Source organism: Haliaeetus albicilla, chromosome 17 (genome assembly GCF_947461875.1).
Source record: "Haliaeetus albicilla chromosome 17, bHalAlb1.1, whole genome shotgun sequence".
Classification (NCBI taxonomy): Eukaryota; Metazoa; Chordata; class Aves; order Accipitriformes; family Accipitridae; genus Haliaeetus; species Haliaeetus albicilla.
Window position 1 is genome coordinate 30,523,302 of NC_091499.1, and position 18,083 is coordinate 30,541,384.

At 43.8% G+C, this 18,083-nt stretch overlaps 1 protein-coding gene across 3 annotated transcripts in view; it reads left to right on the forward strand.

Moving 5' to 3' along the window:
- RSPO3 (R-spondin 3) overlaps positions 1–17,352 on the forward strand; it is a 62,528-nt gene extending 45,176 nt beyond the window's left edge. Inside the window, exon 6 of one of the 3 annotated variants that reach the window (XM_069805191.1) lies at positions 14,699–14,901. In XM_069805191.1, coding sequence (XP_069661292.1) covers positions 14,699–14,886 — 188 coding nt within the window. In that variant the 3' untranslated portion in view covers positions 14,887–14,901. Of the gene's footprint in view, positions 1–5,745; positions 5,787–14,698; positions 14,902–16,300 lie in introns of those variants that run through there. The other 2 variants (XM_069805190.1, XM_069805193.1) reach the window with 2 other exon arrangements.
- The last annotated feature ends 731 nt before the right edge of the window (positions 17,353–18,083 follow it).

Consider the following 18,083-nt stretch of genomic DNA (forward strand, 5'->3'; position numbering starts at 1 on the left):
GAGGATGCATGACACTGTAAGATGGATTCTAAGAAGGGCAAAATAATTTGCCTCCTGAAAGTGCCTGTTTCTTTCCAATGACTGTTAAGGACAGCCTAGTATGAGTGATCTGGATTTTTACCCGCTAACTTTTAAATTAAAGGGCGCATTTTCTCCATCTGCACGGTAATGATTTTGCAACACTGCAAAATCTAAACCAAGGTTCACCCAGGCTGACTCTGTAAGGAAGACAGCGTGTTTCAGGGGATTCATGAGTCAGTAAAACAAAAAGTAGAGTTGAAAAATACTCATTCCCAATACTAATTTCATTTAGTGTTGGCAAAATCAAGGTTAGAGCAGTGTTTTATTGTGTTTGTTGGTAAGCATCTAGTAATGGCTGTACACCTGCTTATTCAAAGGTTAATTACCCTTTACAGAACAAGCTATGAATAGTCTGTCCCTACACACTCCACACACCAAAGATAAAAGTCTCTTCCTAGGGCAATGGAGGCCCACACCAGTCCAATGATTCCTGAGTGTATTATTTTTAAACAAATTGTTCTGATTTTAAAAAAAAAAAAGGGAATTGAGGGAAAATCTAGGTATTTTTGGTACTGACTATTTTTACTTAATCACATTTAAGTCCTAAGCATTGCTACGTGGGAAAGTAAGATATTCTAATCACAGTTCGTCCCAAAAGTCACATCCTCTCCCACACGTATAGCTCAGTGGCATTTAAAACAAGAGGGCTAGAGCATGTGAGCCGGGGAGACATCACAGTGCACAGTTCGCTCGTATAACTGTGAGACATGGGGTGTCCTGTGTGAAGGTCACTAGTGTGGTTATGGTTAATGACCTTACTCCATGGCAGGTCACAGGACTTCTGAAGCCTCAAAATGAACACAAAGCTAATTACTGCATCCCCGTGTTTACATACTGCATACACCAATGGGTCATAACTCTGGCCTTTGTGAGCCCGAGTTACTATAATTGAGGAATCTGTCTTGTGAAGAGTTTGGTTGTTTATTTTCTGTTTGTTGCTGCCAAGAGGACCTCTCATTTCCTTTCCTTGCAGGGGTTTTGACTCTTTAACTTTAACACATTTCCAGCCCCCAAGAGTAAGGCTGTTGAGACCGGGAATCCACTAGTTGGAACATGAATTGAAATGGCGTCCCAGGAATACCTTGAGCGAGGCAGGGCACGGAGAGCACAGGGACAGGGGCGCGATCGAGAAAAGAGATCTGGGTGAGAAGCGTTAAGAGGGGAAAAATAGGACTGATATGAGTCGGAGCGATTTGTGAATCCAAAATAGCTAATAGTAGAGGATGTACTGGCTATACAATTCAAGGGCTGAAAAGGTTGGAAAAAGCCATTTTTAAACTTTAATCATAGCATTTTCAAAATTTAATCACAGGCAGTTTTGAGAGTCTTATTAGGTTGCTACCTGCAAACTGAGACCTTAAAATCTGAACTAATTAATAGTAATATTGTGTTTTGCTACAAGTACATTTGTCTGTGTTAGTGTGAGCATTAAATTCTCATCATACCTCCTAGTTCTGACAGACACGTATCAACCATGCAGGCAGGTAATACATACATGCTGTGTGTCTCTGCACATGTGGTACTATACACGTATGCACACACTGTGTGCATGTGTACCATGCCAAGGTTGTATTCTCTGAATAATATGCATCTCAATGAATATTGAATGAATATATATATGGCTGTGGCTATACACCAACCTGTCAGACCCTCAGGTATCAAAATTTGGTTTTAGCCTCGCAGGGTGCTGGGCTGACACTGTCTCTGCTCCTCAGATGTTCTCCTCTCCTGCTGCCAGCTCCTCTCTGGCTGCCTTCCATCTCCTCCCTGGCCTGGGAGCAGAGGGGAGGTTGCTCAGCTGCCCTGAGGTCCTCTGGAGCATGCTATAAAAAATGTGCCGGACACGCTGCTGGTACACAGCATCAACCTCGTATTAACAGGAACGGTGTCAAAGCTGAGAAAGAAGCATGTGGTCAATTGCTCTCATAAGGGAAGTGAATGAGAAAAAAATTATTGCATTCTTCTATTAAAATGTGAAGGCTCGGAGAGCTGTTCTCCTCAGATCACTAAACCAAATAAGGGATAGAAATCAGCTCTTTTTCTCATTCTGATCTTCCCTTCTGATGTCTCCTTGTGCTCCAGAATTGGCTGGCTGACTATCTTTTAGATACCCAAGCTCTGTAGGAAAAACAGGAGGGAATACAAACCTCTCACAAACCCCTCTTCCCTCCCCTGCCAAAGTGCCTATCAGGTATTCATCCAGCACCAAATTCCCAGCACCTGCCTAAAATCTTCCCTCTTGAATAAACGTGTTTGGGATTGAGAGGAACAGCTCCAGCTTTAGAAGGCAAGATCCGCAGCTATGTCTATGCTGCTGAAGAAAAGCAGGCAAAGCTCCGCTCCTTGGCCGAGGCCAAGGGCCACCTTCTGGCTTGCATCCGAATTAGCCGGGGCTATCCCCTCCATCATGGATTTGACTGGGGAAGAGGGACAGCTCTTGCAGGGGCAGAGTCCTAAAACAAACTACCAGTTACGCTCTGCAGTCAAGCAGGAGTCTGCCTGGTCTCTGGCCTTCTTCCCTGGTACAGCTGTACTTGACTTCTCCACGGCACCTTCACCTTCAGCGACTTCACATTGTCGAGTTTCAGGGAGAAGCACATAGGAAACCGTGGCTCCTCTCCCCTCTTGGCACAGGGCAGGGACCACGTGTGAAAGAGCAGAGTATCGTTCTCTCTTAACCCCACATCAATTCCTTGCTCTGCCTGCACATCCTCACGTACCCATCTTTCTCTCCACACCAGCCTTTCTATCACTTCTTGCAGTTGATGCTTCCGAAGTCCTTGCCCTAACTTCTAGTGCTTTAAGGACCTCTTTCTGAGGGAGGGACACCTTTATCATGGCTGGAAAAGGAAATGAACCTCTTCCAGGCTGTGTGCCACAGCAAGGTATCTTGACAACTTCTTTCTCTTGACTCTCCAGAAGACCACGGCAAGCTGTTTTCTTACCTTTGGGCAATATTGCCACAAAGTAAAGGTGAAGGGAAGCAGCTGCTGACAGCAGGGCTCACCCGGCCCTTGCCACCTGGAGATCTAAACCCCTCAATATTTTGGCCTGTGTGCCCTGGAAAGAAGAACAAATGCAAGAGAGAAGTTTGCTGGCACATCTATCAAATTTAGTCCAAGAATGCAAAATATTTGGGGTATGTGAGCTACAGAGTAAATCAGGCAGTGGATGTTTCAAGTCTAATGGTGACACATGCAAGCGCTGTTTAATCAGCTAAATCCTGGGCTGTGGAACACTTCCATGTATAGCAATGCTGTTATAACACTGCCAGCCATGAACAGCAATGGCACTCAGTCATCACTGTGTTACAGCTGCCCTTCTTTTAAAGGGCCTGATCCAAGACCCACTGAAATCCCACCAACTTCAGAGTACTTTGGACCTAGCCATAACGAAGGGATTTTTCAGCTTTCCTTTGTAACAAAGCGAAAACAAAGGAGCGCTTTTGGGCTGCTGTTTCTCCTCATCTTTCTGGATATTTGCCTGTTCTTCCCCACCCAGGCAGCTATGTTTGCTTTTCCCCACCCAGGTCTCTGCATCTCCAGCCTCGTCGTCTCTTCTCAGCTCACTCTCCCTGCCAGCTCTGACACCTGATGTAGCCTTTGGTCTGCTTAGGCTGCCACCTCCCAGCTCTCTTCCAACCTCCTAACTTTGAAAAAGAAAACACTCACTGCCATAACTTCCCTTTGTAAAGGTCCAAAGGAGCTTCAGAACATTCCCAATGAGATGATAACATCCACTGTTATTATCAGGGATTGTAAAGATCAGGAGAGAGGTTGTGGGAATCTCTGCCATGGAAGATTTTTAAGGAGGTTAGACAAACATCCATCAGAGACAGTCTAAGTATAGTAATGCAGCTTCATAGCCTAGTAAGGGACTATATAACGCTTTGATAAGCGTTTCTAAAATTGCTACAAAATTTCCACAAAATCTTTTCTTGCCTATTCCCTTCTGTAAGACTTCCACAGAGAGAGAGAGCATGCTGCACATTTACAGAGCACAAGTCCAAGTATCTCTGTCCATTGACATCAGTATAAGGCCTCCTGCTGTCTCTACCAAGCTCAGACTTTTATTTGGGCCTGAGTCAAAGAACTGAAACCAACTTTCATTTTGTCCAGTTTAGTCATTTGCATTGCTGAGATATCTGTTCATGTTCCTCTTTGCATTCAGCAGCTTTGAATCATTGTTATAGGAAGAGTATAGGGCTGGATTTTCTTACAGAAAATTTCAGTGAACTTGTTACACTAATTCACCAGAGATGTAAGCTAGCACCCCTCTGCCAATGAAGCTATGAATATTTTAAGAGCAGATGAAGATGGGGCCCATGAGGAGTATAATGCTGTATGCTTAGGCCTGAAAAAAAATGAGCTAATTTTAAGGATTGATGCAAACAAATATTATTTTTCAGTAATATTTGTTGAAGCAATTTTGCAGTAGCAAGAAATTAAAGGGGAGAAACCCCCTCACAATATTTATCATTTAAAGATGCAGTGGCCACACAGAATTCAGGAAAAGCATTTCCTAAATTTTCTTTTTTTAGTTCCTTGAAATCCAAAATAGTAGCAAAAGAATTAACCAGCGGTCCATGAGCAATACATATACAGGTGATAGTAAGCTAGAATTTAACAATTAACTGCAGGGATTTTTCTATTGTTTTTTTGGTTTACAAGCAAAATGACCCAGTAATGAAATTTCTCAAATCTAATCTAATCCTCCCCAATATCTATGGCAAACAGTAGCCCCAGTATAAAGATTTACAGCTACAGTTATGTCTCTGCTTTGTTCCTAAGCGTGTATTTACTTCTGCCCATTTGCTTTCTGAAATTCTCTCTCTCATTTGTCATCTGAAGAACTCCATTTAAAAGGAAAACAGGCTTCGGACATGAAACACAGCTACATTCCTGAAACATGAGATGAACAACCTTTAATTCATGCAACCTTTCATTTACAGTAATGTTTAATGGATGGGCCAGTTTCATTATGGACAATGCCTCTCCCTGTCATTAGTCTGCAGAAAGGTCTAAAACTTAAGCATTTAAAGGAACGCTGTTTCAGGCTCTGTATTCCCTCCTTCCCTCCCTCCCCTGCTCCCCATCACCCCTTCTGACGGCCCTTGTTCTAAGTGCATAATCTAAACGCTGTACTCTGCAAATTGCACTTCTTGTTGGCTTTGAGCTTCGAAGGACCCTTCTGAACACTTTTTATACAAACCCTAACAAGGTCAAAGTTGGAAAAATCTCAGCTGGTGGACTTGGATCCCATGAGCTAGTGACCATTTATAATTAATATTAATGAATGGCAGACGACAGATGTTTATTGCTTAAGTAGAAATGTGCATTGCTAAACCAGAAGGATTTAGTTTAAATCCAGAAGAAGGGACTTTATTTCTTGTACGGATGTGGGTGGTGGGAGGGAACACCAGTGGATGATCCAGCCCCTGCTACATTTAAGCATGAGCAAGGAAACGATACTCTGTAAAGAAGGATCCTGAGCTCCGTATTTGATTGAAGCATGATGTTTGGTCCTTCAAAACATTAACTGAAATAAGGAGGACTCTCTGTCCACTTCAGTGGCTCTGATTTGCAGGAGTAGTGGGTTTTATCCACAGATCCCAAAGCACTTACCAAAATTAAGGAACTCCATTAAGGAATCTCCATTTTACAGTTGCGGAACCTAAGGAAGTCATATGAAGACTGTATTATAAAGAAAAAAAGATTCATCACTGTGACAAAGGATCATATTCCCAGCCACAGCATATTTTATGTTGCTGGATTTTTTTCCCCAGTAGTTTTAAATTAAACTAAAGCTGTGATGGATAAATCTCTTAAGTTTAAATGTGACACAGTGGAAGATGCAATATGGAGATGGAAGAGTCTCTGTGAATCCCTCTGAATGCTGCAGGCTTAAGGTTGATGGAATCTCTGTTTTCTAACTGAAAGCAACTCACTCTTTCAGAGCACATAAATTAACTTCCCTGACATAGAGACATCTTGAGTAACACTTTCAAAAGTACACGAACAATTTTAAGTAACTTCTTAGGGTTTCTGGTTGAGGTTGGAGTCAGGGTCTATTTGGTCTGGATACTTTGGACAAAGCATCCTGCTCCTTTTAGTATCTTACTACAGTATGTGTGCACCGTTTGTTGTTTTCTTGCCCCTGAGATTTCTACACTTCTGTATGACAGTCTATAAAGTGTTTCTGAGCATGCCATTTCAGATGCTTGCAAAATATTATTGGTTTTAGTGGCTACAAGGTTGGTCTCAGATGTTCTGAAAGAGTGCCTAAGGAGTTGCTAGCAAAAACAGGTGGCTCTCAGATCTGTAGAAATAGTGAGTAGTTTCTCCTTTTGACTAAGGTAAAAGTTCTTGGAGTGGGCAGGAAAGTGATTAGTTACTCAGTTTTAAAGAGAAGCACAAACCTATTAGTTGACCAGTGTACAGTGGGCTGCTTCATCTGGAGGTAGGAGGCAGCTGGAATGAGACACTGCTGGTCCCCACAGTCCCAGTTTACAGAGGCTAGAGAAGGTCCCAACTTCTTGCAATACATCGTAGCACAGAAAATATCACTCGCTGAACTTTTTCTTCGGGTTCCCTAGAACCTTTTTGCAGCCCTACAATTCGGCTCCTGTAACCAGCCCTGCCATATGGGCTGTGCACACCCCACAGGCACACCTGCAAGTGTAAAGCCTAGGATCATCACCAATTTATCAGCACTGCTGTAGCACTCTTACGACACCAGCCAAGCACCAAGCAGAAAAAAACCCCATGCCTACAGCAAGTTCTGCTGAACTGCCATTGTAGGATGCAGGGCAGATCTCCCAGTGGGGTGGCTAAGGGGTTACAGACTTTCCTTAGCACTTGATGGCCCTCTGACATAAGAGGCTGCATCTCCTCTAACCTTTGGGCCATGTGACCTGTTCATATCCGATCTGAATGGCGTGGTGGTCAGTTTATAAAGTATACTAATTCAAGTGAGCTGCAGTGATGCACTGTCACATGGCATACTCATTTTTCACATTCCAATTCAAGCTACTCATAAAGCCGGGTGCTTTGCACACTTCAGTGTGCAAAGCCTGTGTTACTACAAACAGCTCTAAATGCACAGTTTGTTCCCAGAGGGATTTAAAAAGAATAAACTTATCACATTCTTGGGGGAAAAAAAAAAAAAAAAGAAGACAAGACAGACTGGATAAAATTTACATGCACAATTTCTATCTGTGATTCATTTTAAATTGAAAACTTACGGGCAGTGTTAAAACATTTGCATTCAAGTTTTTTTCATGCATGTCCTTCATGACCCCTACTTAGAAATCCTTTTTTAATATTTTATAGGGCTGAATTTTCCAAAGGAATGGAAAATACCAGATTACCAAAGTCATCACATTTCCCAGAAACTTGCTGATTTCAGTGAAGCCCCAGTGGAGAGTAGGCAGGTTTTGAAACAACTTTGCCTTTGTGTTATGCTTCTGTCTAGTATCCTGCCGGCTTGTGCATTGGGTTGGCCTTTGGCAACCCACCTGGCAGGCTGACAAGGACTCAAAAGCCTGAAAACCTGACATCCCTTTGACAGCATCCTGGTCACCTGAGTTCCCCGAGCTTCCTAGGGCTAAGCTCTGAATCACTTTGGCATAAAAATTTCCCAAGCCTTTTTCAAAGGCAGCCCAAGAGTCTTGGTGATCCCAATTCCCTTCTCTACAAGTTGCTCTCTACCTGGTGAACTGCCAGGTATCCTCTCAGTAGGTGAGAAAAACTCTTCAGAAACATATGGAGATGACCAAAGTGAAATGTCATGTCCCCCTTTTTGAAAGGGGACCTTTGGAGTCCCTGATCTGTATGAAATTTAGAAACCTGACCTGTCATTTTAATCAGCATGAAAATGTATTTGGAAATATTGGCACTACCTAGAGAGGGGAGGATCAATGCTTTGGCCAGCTGAAATAGTACACACACGCTGGAGACACAGAACAGAAAGAAACAGTCATTTTTCAACACCTTGTTTCGAAAAGTATCCTTGAAAGCAAGCTCTCCCTTCATTTACACCAGAGACCAACCTTGGTGACCTCTGAGTGTTTGAGCAAGTACAACAGAGGGCAGAATCGGGCTTCTGGCGAATTTAAGTAATAGCGCCCTGGCTCTGGGCTGATGGTTTTGCTGAGTGGATCCATCAGGGGCTGCCGTCCCCCTGCTACAGCCAACCAGCTGATCCATCCATCAGGCTGGCCTGGGTTACCTGTGGGATGAGCAGGGGCTCCCGTCTACCTGTCAGCACAGGTGTCACCCCAGGTGGGAATGCAAACAAACCACGCTTAGGGCGGAGGGGAGAAGTGAACCGTGCAGAGCAGGGCCAGAGGTGCATCCTGTTGACTCCTCGTCTTCCTTGACCTTCCTGGCACATCAGGAAACTTAAGGAGACATAAGGAGGGGGCTCCAGAGGGAGCATAGAGCTGCACCTACCCCAGCAAATGAAATGGTGGAAGACGCCCAGGTTCCCTGGCCCTGGTGTCTAGTACCGGGGCAGGAACTGCTGGCCTGGCCCAAGTGTTGGAGTCGGCACTCGCAAATCCCCTCCAGGATCAGTACTCAGTCATCGGTATAGCCCAGATCCAAGCCACGGTCACTTAGGGAAAAAGGCATCCAAACATTGGGGTCATATCAGCATCTTCTGAACTGGCAGGTTACATTAATGCGCTCGGTTTAAGTAAAGCCAAGGAAAATGTCTTTTCTTGTTTATCCTTCCCTTCAGAGCACTCCGAGTACAAATTTGAGTACTAAAGAAACAAGTTTCTTTGGGTGTTTTCTCCTTTTTACTATTGTACTAGAAAGAGTTCAAATGTCTGCTGAGGCACTAGCATCTGTCTCTTATCATGTATAACTTTTCTTGATTATTTCTAGAGAGGCAGACTAAACATGCGGGTCTGACATAATGCAGCATCACATTTTTATTTCTGGTTTGCTCAAAAGCCTGCACCAGCTGAACTAAGTCTCTAAAAAGGACTATATTTATGACCTCAATCTGGGCTAACGGGAGGGCTTGGACTATTGATGCCTAAAAGGAAAACAAGCTATTATAGATTTCTGCCAATATCCTGACGCTCGAACAACAGGGTAAGGGTTTTTGGTGTACCAGTTGCTACTGTCACCAATCTTTGTATTGGTATCTGATTCTATTAGTCTTAAAAGAGGCTTATAAGGTGGATTTAGACACTCATCTACCTTTTTGCCACTTTTAGGAGAGCTGTCAAAATCAAATCCCATTCAGAAGCCACCATTAAAAATCTCAAAGCAAGCTCGGCAAGAAGATGTCACTTTCCTAAATACCAGCATGGTGTATATCACTTCCCGTCCTAAGCAATGCAGAGTGGTTTTCTGCTCTGCTAAATAGCCATTACTTTCCTGTCTTTGGAAGCTGTGTTCAGGGTTTATAAGCTGTGGGTTCTTATAAGATGAAAACTGTTATGTAATTATAAAATTGCTGTTGTTAGCACAACATTAGTCCTGATTAAAACAAGGCTGCTAACAAATTCCCTTAGTCCCAACAGACAAGTGCAAAGAAAATAAATCCCCACAGGCTCTGGTTTGAAGAGACAGCAGTAAATGTCTCCGCAAACAGCAAACAGAACTCATTATAGAAATCCTCCTCCTCTGGCTGCTTCTTTGACCGGAGGATATTCTTGTATTTTCAGGAACTGGCAATGTGTTTTCTATGGCACAGGAAAGGCAGATCCATCCCATTTCTATTGCAAAGAGGTCATCACAAGACAGTTAAGCCAGGGTCTTTCCATAAGCCTTGCTTATGAGCTCAGGAGCATAGCAGTGTCATTTCCCAAGCAGCCCAAAGCAGGAATGATCCCTTCCTACCTCCCATATACCTAACGGGATACTACTTGCTCTTTATCTGCTACAGCAGCAGAGCCTGACATCTCCTGTCTCGACATAGCTGATCTGCTCAGCCTCCTCTCTTTCCTCACTGCCTGCTTTATGCAAATGGCTGTTGCACAGGCCTGATCTCTTCTTGTATTTAGACACAACTTTCTCGTTCCCCCTAACGTGCCTGCCTCAGCCTTGTCCTCTTCTTGCAAGGACAGGCTAGCACACACAACATACATAAGAACATTTTTCAAGTGAATGCAATCTAGTAGTCCAGATCCTATTTTCAGAAGCAAATGAAGCCCAAGGATCCTAAATCTCGTAGCAAGACTTCTGTAGGTTTCAGGCTCCTAGAGTCTACATCTAGAGAAGTATTTCCATTTTCAATAGGAGATAGGGCACATAAGTACGAGTTAGTCACTCAGTCCCCTAATGCAGTTGCTCAACCGTAAGTGTCGGTATCATTTGAGGTATCTTGGGTTATCTAAGAACACTATATAGGACTGTGGATATGACACATGCCTTAAAACCTGTATCCATCTGGACTGGTATGTGGCAGCCAGGTAGGCTGTCCTCAGGCATCTCAACGGCAGGAGAACCTAGGTTTGGCCAAATTAATTGCTCCTTGAATGCCTTTGGACTTTAGGGCCTTTAAAATTTTTACCCATATTCACTTCAGCAGTTGGTGCATCTTCAAAAGTAAGGCCAGGAAATGCACTGAGCCGTGTAGCACCTAGGTAATTCTGAAGCTGTTGACCCTCACCACTCTGGTCACCTGAAAATCTAGTGATTATAAAATAGGGCCACTCTAACTAGGAAACAATGATTGCTGATAAGAAAGTTATGCTGTTTAAACTTCAAAAGACTTACCAGATGAATCAGCCGCTAATGGCTTGTGAATGAAAGAAGAATGTCCTTTGCATCACTGGGCAGTTGGGGGTTTGGAGGATTGTTATCTTGGCAAGCAGTGTGAGTACATGCTACAGCCTGTGTTCCAGAAAAAAAATGTGTCATTCTTCTGGAAAATGAGAGTGATCTACTCGTTTGAAGAATATAACACGACTGTATTGTAGATGGTGCTGTAGTAAGTGGGTTTAGAGCCCAGGGAATGCTCCTCTTACTGGTCTCTTCGCCCAGTACTTGTCATGCTGCTGTTGTCCAGGTCGCATCATGAGGAAAGGGTGACAGACTGAGTAGAAAAAGTCTCTGAGAAGGGTGTAGATAGGTGGGAAGGAGGGCGACACAGAGTGGTGGCACTTAGGCCCCAAGTTTTTTCCCCGTACCTCATGGGTTTCGGAGGTACTGGGGCACTGGTACTGGAGCACCAGTGCTGACAGTGCTCCAGGAGCTAGGAAAGCGCTGAGAGGTCAGCCGAGGCTGTGAGGGGTGTCAAAGAACACTGTGGCACGTTACAGCTGTGGCTTGTGGTCTTTTATTATAGCTCTTCAGCTTACTACAGTGTAGTGGGGAGGATTTTGTGGTCCGTGGTGACATGCACAGTAGAAGCGCCAGGACCCTCCCAGATAGGGGCCAATTACGTCGGTGGCTGCAAACCCGCCAGGCGCTGTTCAGTGACTCCTCTTGCCCCTTCTGCTCTCCCAGGGTAAATTTCTCTGTGGGAGTGCTCTCTCCAAAAGAAATACGATCATCCCAAATGCTTGACACCAGACTCTCACCCTCTGGGGTTTTCCATGAGACCTACCCTGTGACAGCTCCCCCACCAAAGTGAGGCAGTTTGCAGAGTCAGGTTTTATGCCTTCCTACAGCGGTTTGGGGTTTCAGTGCCCACAGAAGGGACAAGTGAATAAATACGCTGCTCTGAGTTCCCTGTAGTAATTACAGCTGCATATAATAGGGTGGGACTAAGTGACAATGCCTAAAGTAGATGAAATCTGGAACCTGCAGTAGTTAATCCAGGTCAGCTGTGATTTTTTCAGTAAGTAACTCTCTCTCACATGGTACCCTTAAGTACCAAGTTCTCCCAAGTCACCACCAACCCTTCCTGCCTTTACTCCATAAAATACAGCTACAGGTCTAGTGGAAACACCACATCTGATGCGATAATGCAAAGACTTCTCTGAAATACTCTGGCTTGCATACTTAAAGATGTATTCAGACACGGATTGCATAAATACTGACGCAGGGATTTCTTTGACCAGGGGCTATAAATTAGATTAACAAGAACTCAGCACGTTTAAGCTGATTTGACATGTAATTATACTGTTCTCCGAATTAACTTCATGTCTGCATTTAATTTGAACTACTGCACTTCTCGAAATTATAGCATGTCTGTAGACTTTCTTCAATATACAAAGTCGCTATTATTAGAAGTAGTGAAGTATCCCTTATCCACAAAAAAATTCACTGGACAGTGCCTACAGACTAATTCTTCCAGAACAGTTGGCTGTACAGTTTCGGTTCTGGAATAGAAGCTATTTTAATGCCAAATAATTACTTCACAGAACTATTAGAATCTCATGAATCCACATCTTCATGAGCAAAACATTCTCTTGGAAAATGTTTGACTATCTCCTATTTAAAAAGACTTACCCTCTGTTTTCTTTTTTTTTTTTTTAATTTTGAAAGGTTTTATTGAATCCGTTAAGAGGACATAAACGTCAGTAGCGTTAGTCACCACTGTAAGAGAATTCTATAACCCATCAGGATACAACAATATTCCCATGTTGTGGCACAACACGCTGCCTTTTTTTCTATCCTCTTCCTGGCATACAAAAAAAAAAAAGGGGTTATCATAAAGCGCAGGGAGAAGGCACAACGGCAGACGAAGCGCGGAGACGGGAACTGGACAGGAAACGCTCCTCGCTAACTCCCGAAAAATCAGCTCCAGCCTAAGGAGGAGGAAACCTCCACGCATGCGGAGCCGTTTCCTTCCCCCCCCCCGAGGGCAGAGGGGCCGCCGGCCTCAACCCCCCCCCCCCCAAAAAAAACCCCTCCGCCCGCCGGGCTCCCCCCCGCCGGCTCCCGCGCACGCCCGCGCCTGCCGCGGCACTGCGGCGCCCCCTAGCGGGCGGCCCCGGTGCTCGCTTCCCGGGGCGGGGCTGGGGCTGGGGGGGGACCGGCGTGTGGGTGCGGTACAGCCCCGTGAAAAAACACCGAGAGAGAGAGAGGCGTGAGAAGTTACGTGTTCAAACGCGTGAAGGATCTTCTAACAACGACATTCTTCACGAGGGAAACGGAAATTTCAGGGGAGCGTTTTCTCCTAAGTTACATCGTCGCCTCATTTACTTCTTCGGAGCTTCAGTCTGAGTGCTGGCCTTGCCTCTTCTTCTTCAAATGCAAAGTAGTTCAGAGGTGAAGTTGTAAACGTAATGGCCCACGTCATTTTTGCACTTTGCATTTCACAGATAGCCAAATGCCCAAATTTCCAATGAATTTCCACAACTTCTGGTGTCCAGCTCAACGTGCTGTTATGAAGTGGGCTTCAGCAAGTAGTAAGAAGAAGAAAAAATATTCAGGAACAAAACTCTGGGAAGAAGAGTGCAGGGATATGAACAGGGAGAGAGATGCATGCAAGAATTTGGCTCCAGCTATCCCCCAATGCTAGCAGATAATTACTGGTAGAATCTTCCCTTGGGTCTAAACTGAACCAAGGACTGACTGGAAGTAGCATTATATTGTCATATAAAAACCACCGCCAAAATAGTGGTGAAAGGAGCTCAGCAACCAGCCTGGACAAAGATGACCCTTCTATGCTCTATGGCATTACCAGAACAGCACAGGTCTAGAGGGCAGTTCCTTTCACAAATGGCAACAGCATGCAGATGATGGCATTAAACCGTGTATAAAATTGCACAGAAGACTCCAAACTAGTTATCCTCTGAGCAGAAGAGAATTAGGATGGAGTTTTAAGTTCTTTCCAGAGATCAGTTTTCCTTGTCCCTTATAATGACACCAGTCTGATTAAAACAGAAACAGCAAAGCCATGCCTAGATAAGTCTCTAGCTAGACAGAGATAGTGTATTCTTAGTATCTTCGCAGACATACATATAAATGCATACATCTTGATCCAAGACTAGAAGGGAAACCATTAAATGTCATTCCAACTTACTTAAAGAATTGTGGCTAGAAAGTCACAGCTGAAGGATTTTGGCTAATCATCAAGTGAACAATGTCAAACACTGAATGTCTGGACAGTTTCCATTCAAATAACATTTCATCTTGGGCCAACTGTATTTACAAACCACGGGAACGAAATTCCATACTGTCATTTATCCATTAGTACAGAGACAGCATTACAGTGGGGTAAGATGCAGTCTCGCTTCTGCATGGAGCTCTCCCAGTTCTCCCAGTGGTGGTAGCTCTTGCTGAGCCTCGCAAGCCCATGCTGCAGGTCTCCTCTGGGCATCTTAGATGGTATTGCCAAATTCAGAGAGAGATTCTGCAGGTATGTGGGCATATATTGGGGTAGTCTCTGACTGGTTACCTAAAATTTGAGGTGCCATTTTACATTTAAAGCTTTACCGCATGTTTCAGAAACAACAGATGAGAAAGGCAGATGTTTGCCCCTACTTGACTTAACACTTGTATCTAAAATTTCCCTTGCTCTGCGATCTCAGACTGTGATGGTAAGGAATGGAGAAGCTGTAAAATAAGCCCATAGAGCTATACAACAAGAAAAGGATACAGCATATCCTTACATTTTAGTCTTACTCCTTGCTTTCTGCCTTCTCTTCACCTCCTCTGAATCTCTCTTCCTTTATCTGACCTACTCCTCCTTGGATGGTCATCAGTTCTCAGAGCCAAGCCGCTGCCCCTGCACCTGCACCCCCACTGTAACCTACTCCCACAGAGCCCACCGAGGCACCAAAAACTCCCAGCTCTGGTTTTGAGTCTGGAATGGACACAATTCATTGCATTCAGCACCCTCAACAGCAGGAGCTATTGCCAGGTTTGTGTAACTCCCCCAACATTAGTGTAGGAAAGCCTGGATTATCTCTGTTGCTATTTAAAAGCAAGAAGTATTTTTTCTGTAACAAAGAGGGATAGATTATTTTTGTTAGTATCATTACCAGGATAGCATAAAACAGAGTTTGGGCAGATGCTTTTCAATACTTGTCCAGAAATTTCTCCACGTAAGGAGGCATACAGGTCAGTATGACATTGTGTGATGAAAATCTCAAGTGAGGTTGCTTTTGAAGACTTCACTGGGATTCACCTAACCACAGGTGAATTTCAGCTGCATAGCTCAGTAGATGAACCAGTTCCACAGAGAACAAATCTAATCTGTTTTAGGCTTGTGCGTACATACAACTTTGATGCAATGTCATACCTACATTGGTTTGTAAAGCAAATAGAAGGAATAGAGCCATAGAATCACAGAATGGTTTGGGTTGGAAGAGATCTTTGAAGATCATCTAGTTCCAACCCCCCTGCTATGGGCAGGGACACCTTCCAGTAGACCAGGTTACTCAAAGCCCCATCCAACCTGGCCTTGAACACTGCCAGGGATGGGGCATCCACAACTTCTCTGGGCAACCTGTTCCAGTGTCAAACCACACCCAGTGTAAAGAATTTCTTCCTTATGTCCCAGAATAAATGCACTATCTGATATCATCTCCACAGCCAATACACAAAGTTTTAATGTTCCTAAGGGGACAGGAAGCTTTATTGGAGAGGTCTGTAGCAGTAACAAAATCCTCAACATTTTACCTTTCTAAGTATTTAAAGCAATAAAGTACTTGAATACCTAATTTTGTAATGATGGTCTAAAGCTTGACTTGAGCCTTGGGACACCACTTTTTATTCTGAAAAGGGTCACATACCTGTGCTGGAGCTGAGACTTTGTCATGGGATTCATGTTGCAATACCAAGAATCTCCCGGGATGTGGCTGTGGTGGGGGTTAAGGGAGGGGAGAGGGATTTTTAAAAGATGTAGATGCTGAGCATTGGCAATGAAGGGGAGTAACATGATGGCTAATTTCCTCTCATTATATGCTCTGGGTCCCAGCCCAATTTAGACCAGTCAATAGTTAATGCTACCTGGCTTCAGTCATAGATGTCCCCCAACCAATTGTGTTTTGGTGGAGCACATGGAGCCGTGCCCCTGTCTGTGGGAGACAGGCTATGAGCGTGTGAGAGATTTGTACCAGCTCTAAAGCACCGGGACTCCCCAGGGAGTTCTTGGCTCTTTGCTCAGAGTCAGACTGCTAGTCCAGTGGCCAAATTTAGTAGTTTGATGAAGAGTTGGACATTTGCAAACACTAGTACTAGTGTCCAGCTTCTAATGGGAAGTGCTAATCCAGGGCCGGTTTTACAGGCTATGGCAAAGCGAGGGAGTCAGAAATTGCAATAGGCTGAGCAAATCTTCTAATGTGCCATCATTTTTATTGCAGGGAAAAAAAATAGGGAGGAGAAAAGAAAAAAGTCCAACAAAGACGAAAGCAAGGAGACAAGACAGGAAAGCAAAGGGCGAGCAGCCCGAAGACAAAACCGAGAACAGAGGGAAAACAGCAACAAAACACAGCTGAAGAAAAGAAAAGCCCCAAATAAAGAACAGAACCTGGCACCCGTCGACACTGCACATTAACAGCCCTCCATGATTGTTTAAGTCTTATGATGCTGCTATCTCTACCAGATCGCCCTGACAGGTGCTCCAACCGTTCAGGCCGCAAATGGACAATGCTACCAGTTATTATTAAACTTTAAACAACATTCCAAATACTTCCTATATTCTCCAAGCAACCATAGTTTATTAAAGAGATTGACATGAGCCAAGAAAAAAAAAAAATCTAAAAATGGGATACTTTAAAACTGTTATATTATATGCTTCCATGCATCTGTAAAAGGCAATTAAGAAATTTTGTATATATTAATAATAGGGTATAAAATATAGCAATATAATAATGAATGACATTCAGATGAACAATGTTCTTTTTCTTTGTAAAATATTTTTCAAGCTATTGTTTAAGTATGAGGCAAGAGATATGTCTAAATCAAAGAGGCAAATCGTATCCCTTCATATATTGTACATAAATTTTAAGAGAAGGAGGAAAACATTTCTGAAGAGCCAGTAGGAACCCAAGGTTTTACAACCTTTGGTGGACCAGGACAGGATTGCCCTGTGGTTCCCTGGTCCACGCTCCAGACGCAGGTGAGAAACACCGGGGGAAAGCCAGCAGGGCTTCACAACCTGAGGGAAAAGAAGCAGAAGCATCTGCAGCTTTGAAGACTGAATCCCTGAGGCAGAAGGCGACAGAGCTGAGCTTGAATAGCACTCTTACCTGTGGGACAACACGATGTTTTCTGGTCTAAACAGTGGTACCGTGTGTGCTGTTTTATGCTTTTTATACCTATGTGTAACTTAAATCTACATTTCAAATCTTCTGGTGAATGACAAATCGTATTTGTAGGAGACAATGTTGAGTTAATAAAACCCAGAAAAATAGACCATGTAAGCATGTGTTTTTCACAGTGATGGTGTCGCCTTTTCTACTGGGGGCGGGAATCATTTCATAGCTTCACAGACAGAAGAGGACACAACTTACACCCACAATGTGCATCTAGTGGAAGAGTATCCACAACGATAAATCTACTGAAGGACAGAAATTACAAACTTCTGTCCAATTTTACTTAAATTCTTGTTCTAGTTCTTCTCTCTGACACAGCAGAGGTGGAAATCTCCACTGCCCAGAGGACAAACCAAACCCGTTGGCACCATTCTGACTATATTAGTAGCTAGAGTGACCCACAAGTCAGGCTATGCTATACACTGACTCGTTGCTCAGAAATGGATTTACCCTTTACAGAAATACATTGAGGAACCAACATGCTTCATAGCATATGTTTTATTGCCGTGCTTTCCTCAAGGGCAGTTGGCCTAGGGATAACAGCCTGCCCAGTGTGGTGCATGGACTAGAAAATGTGGCAGGCAAGCCTTCCCAGCCAGTTCCCGTCCCTATTCTCTATTTCTGTATTTCAAAGTGAGTTTGACCTTAAAAAAGGCTCTGCACAACACTGAAGCCTGTCTGTCAGGCTGAGGAAGCCTGAGTGACAGGCTTCAGTGACTTTTGCAGGAATATCCTAATCATCCAGACAGCGATGCAGGACAGTTTCCTACATTTGGCTTTGTAAGAGCTTTATCTCTTAATGATACTTGCATAGATACAGTAGTCTAAT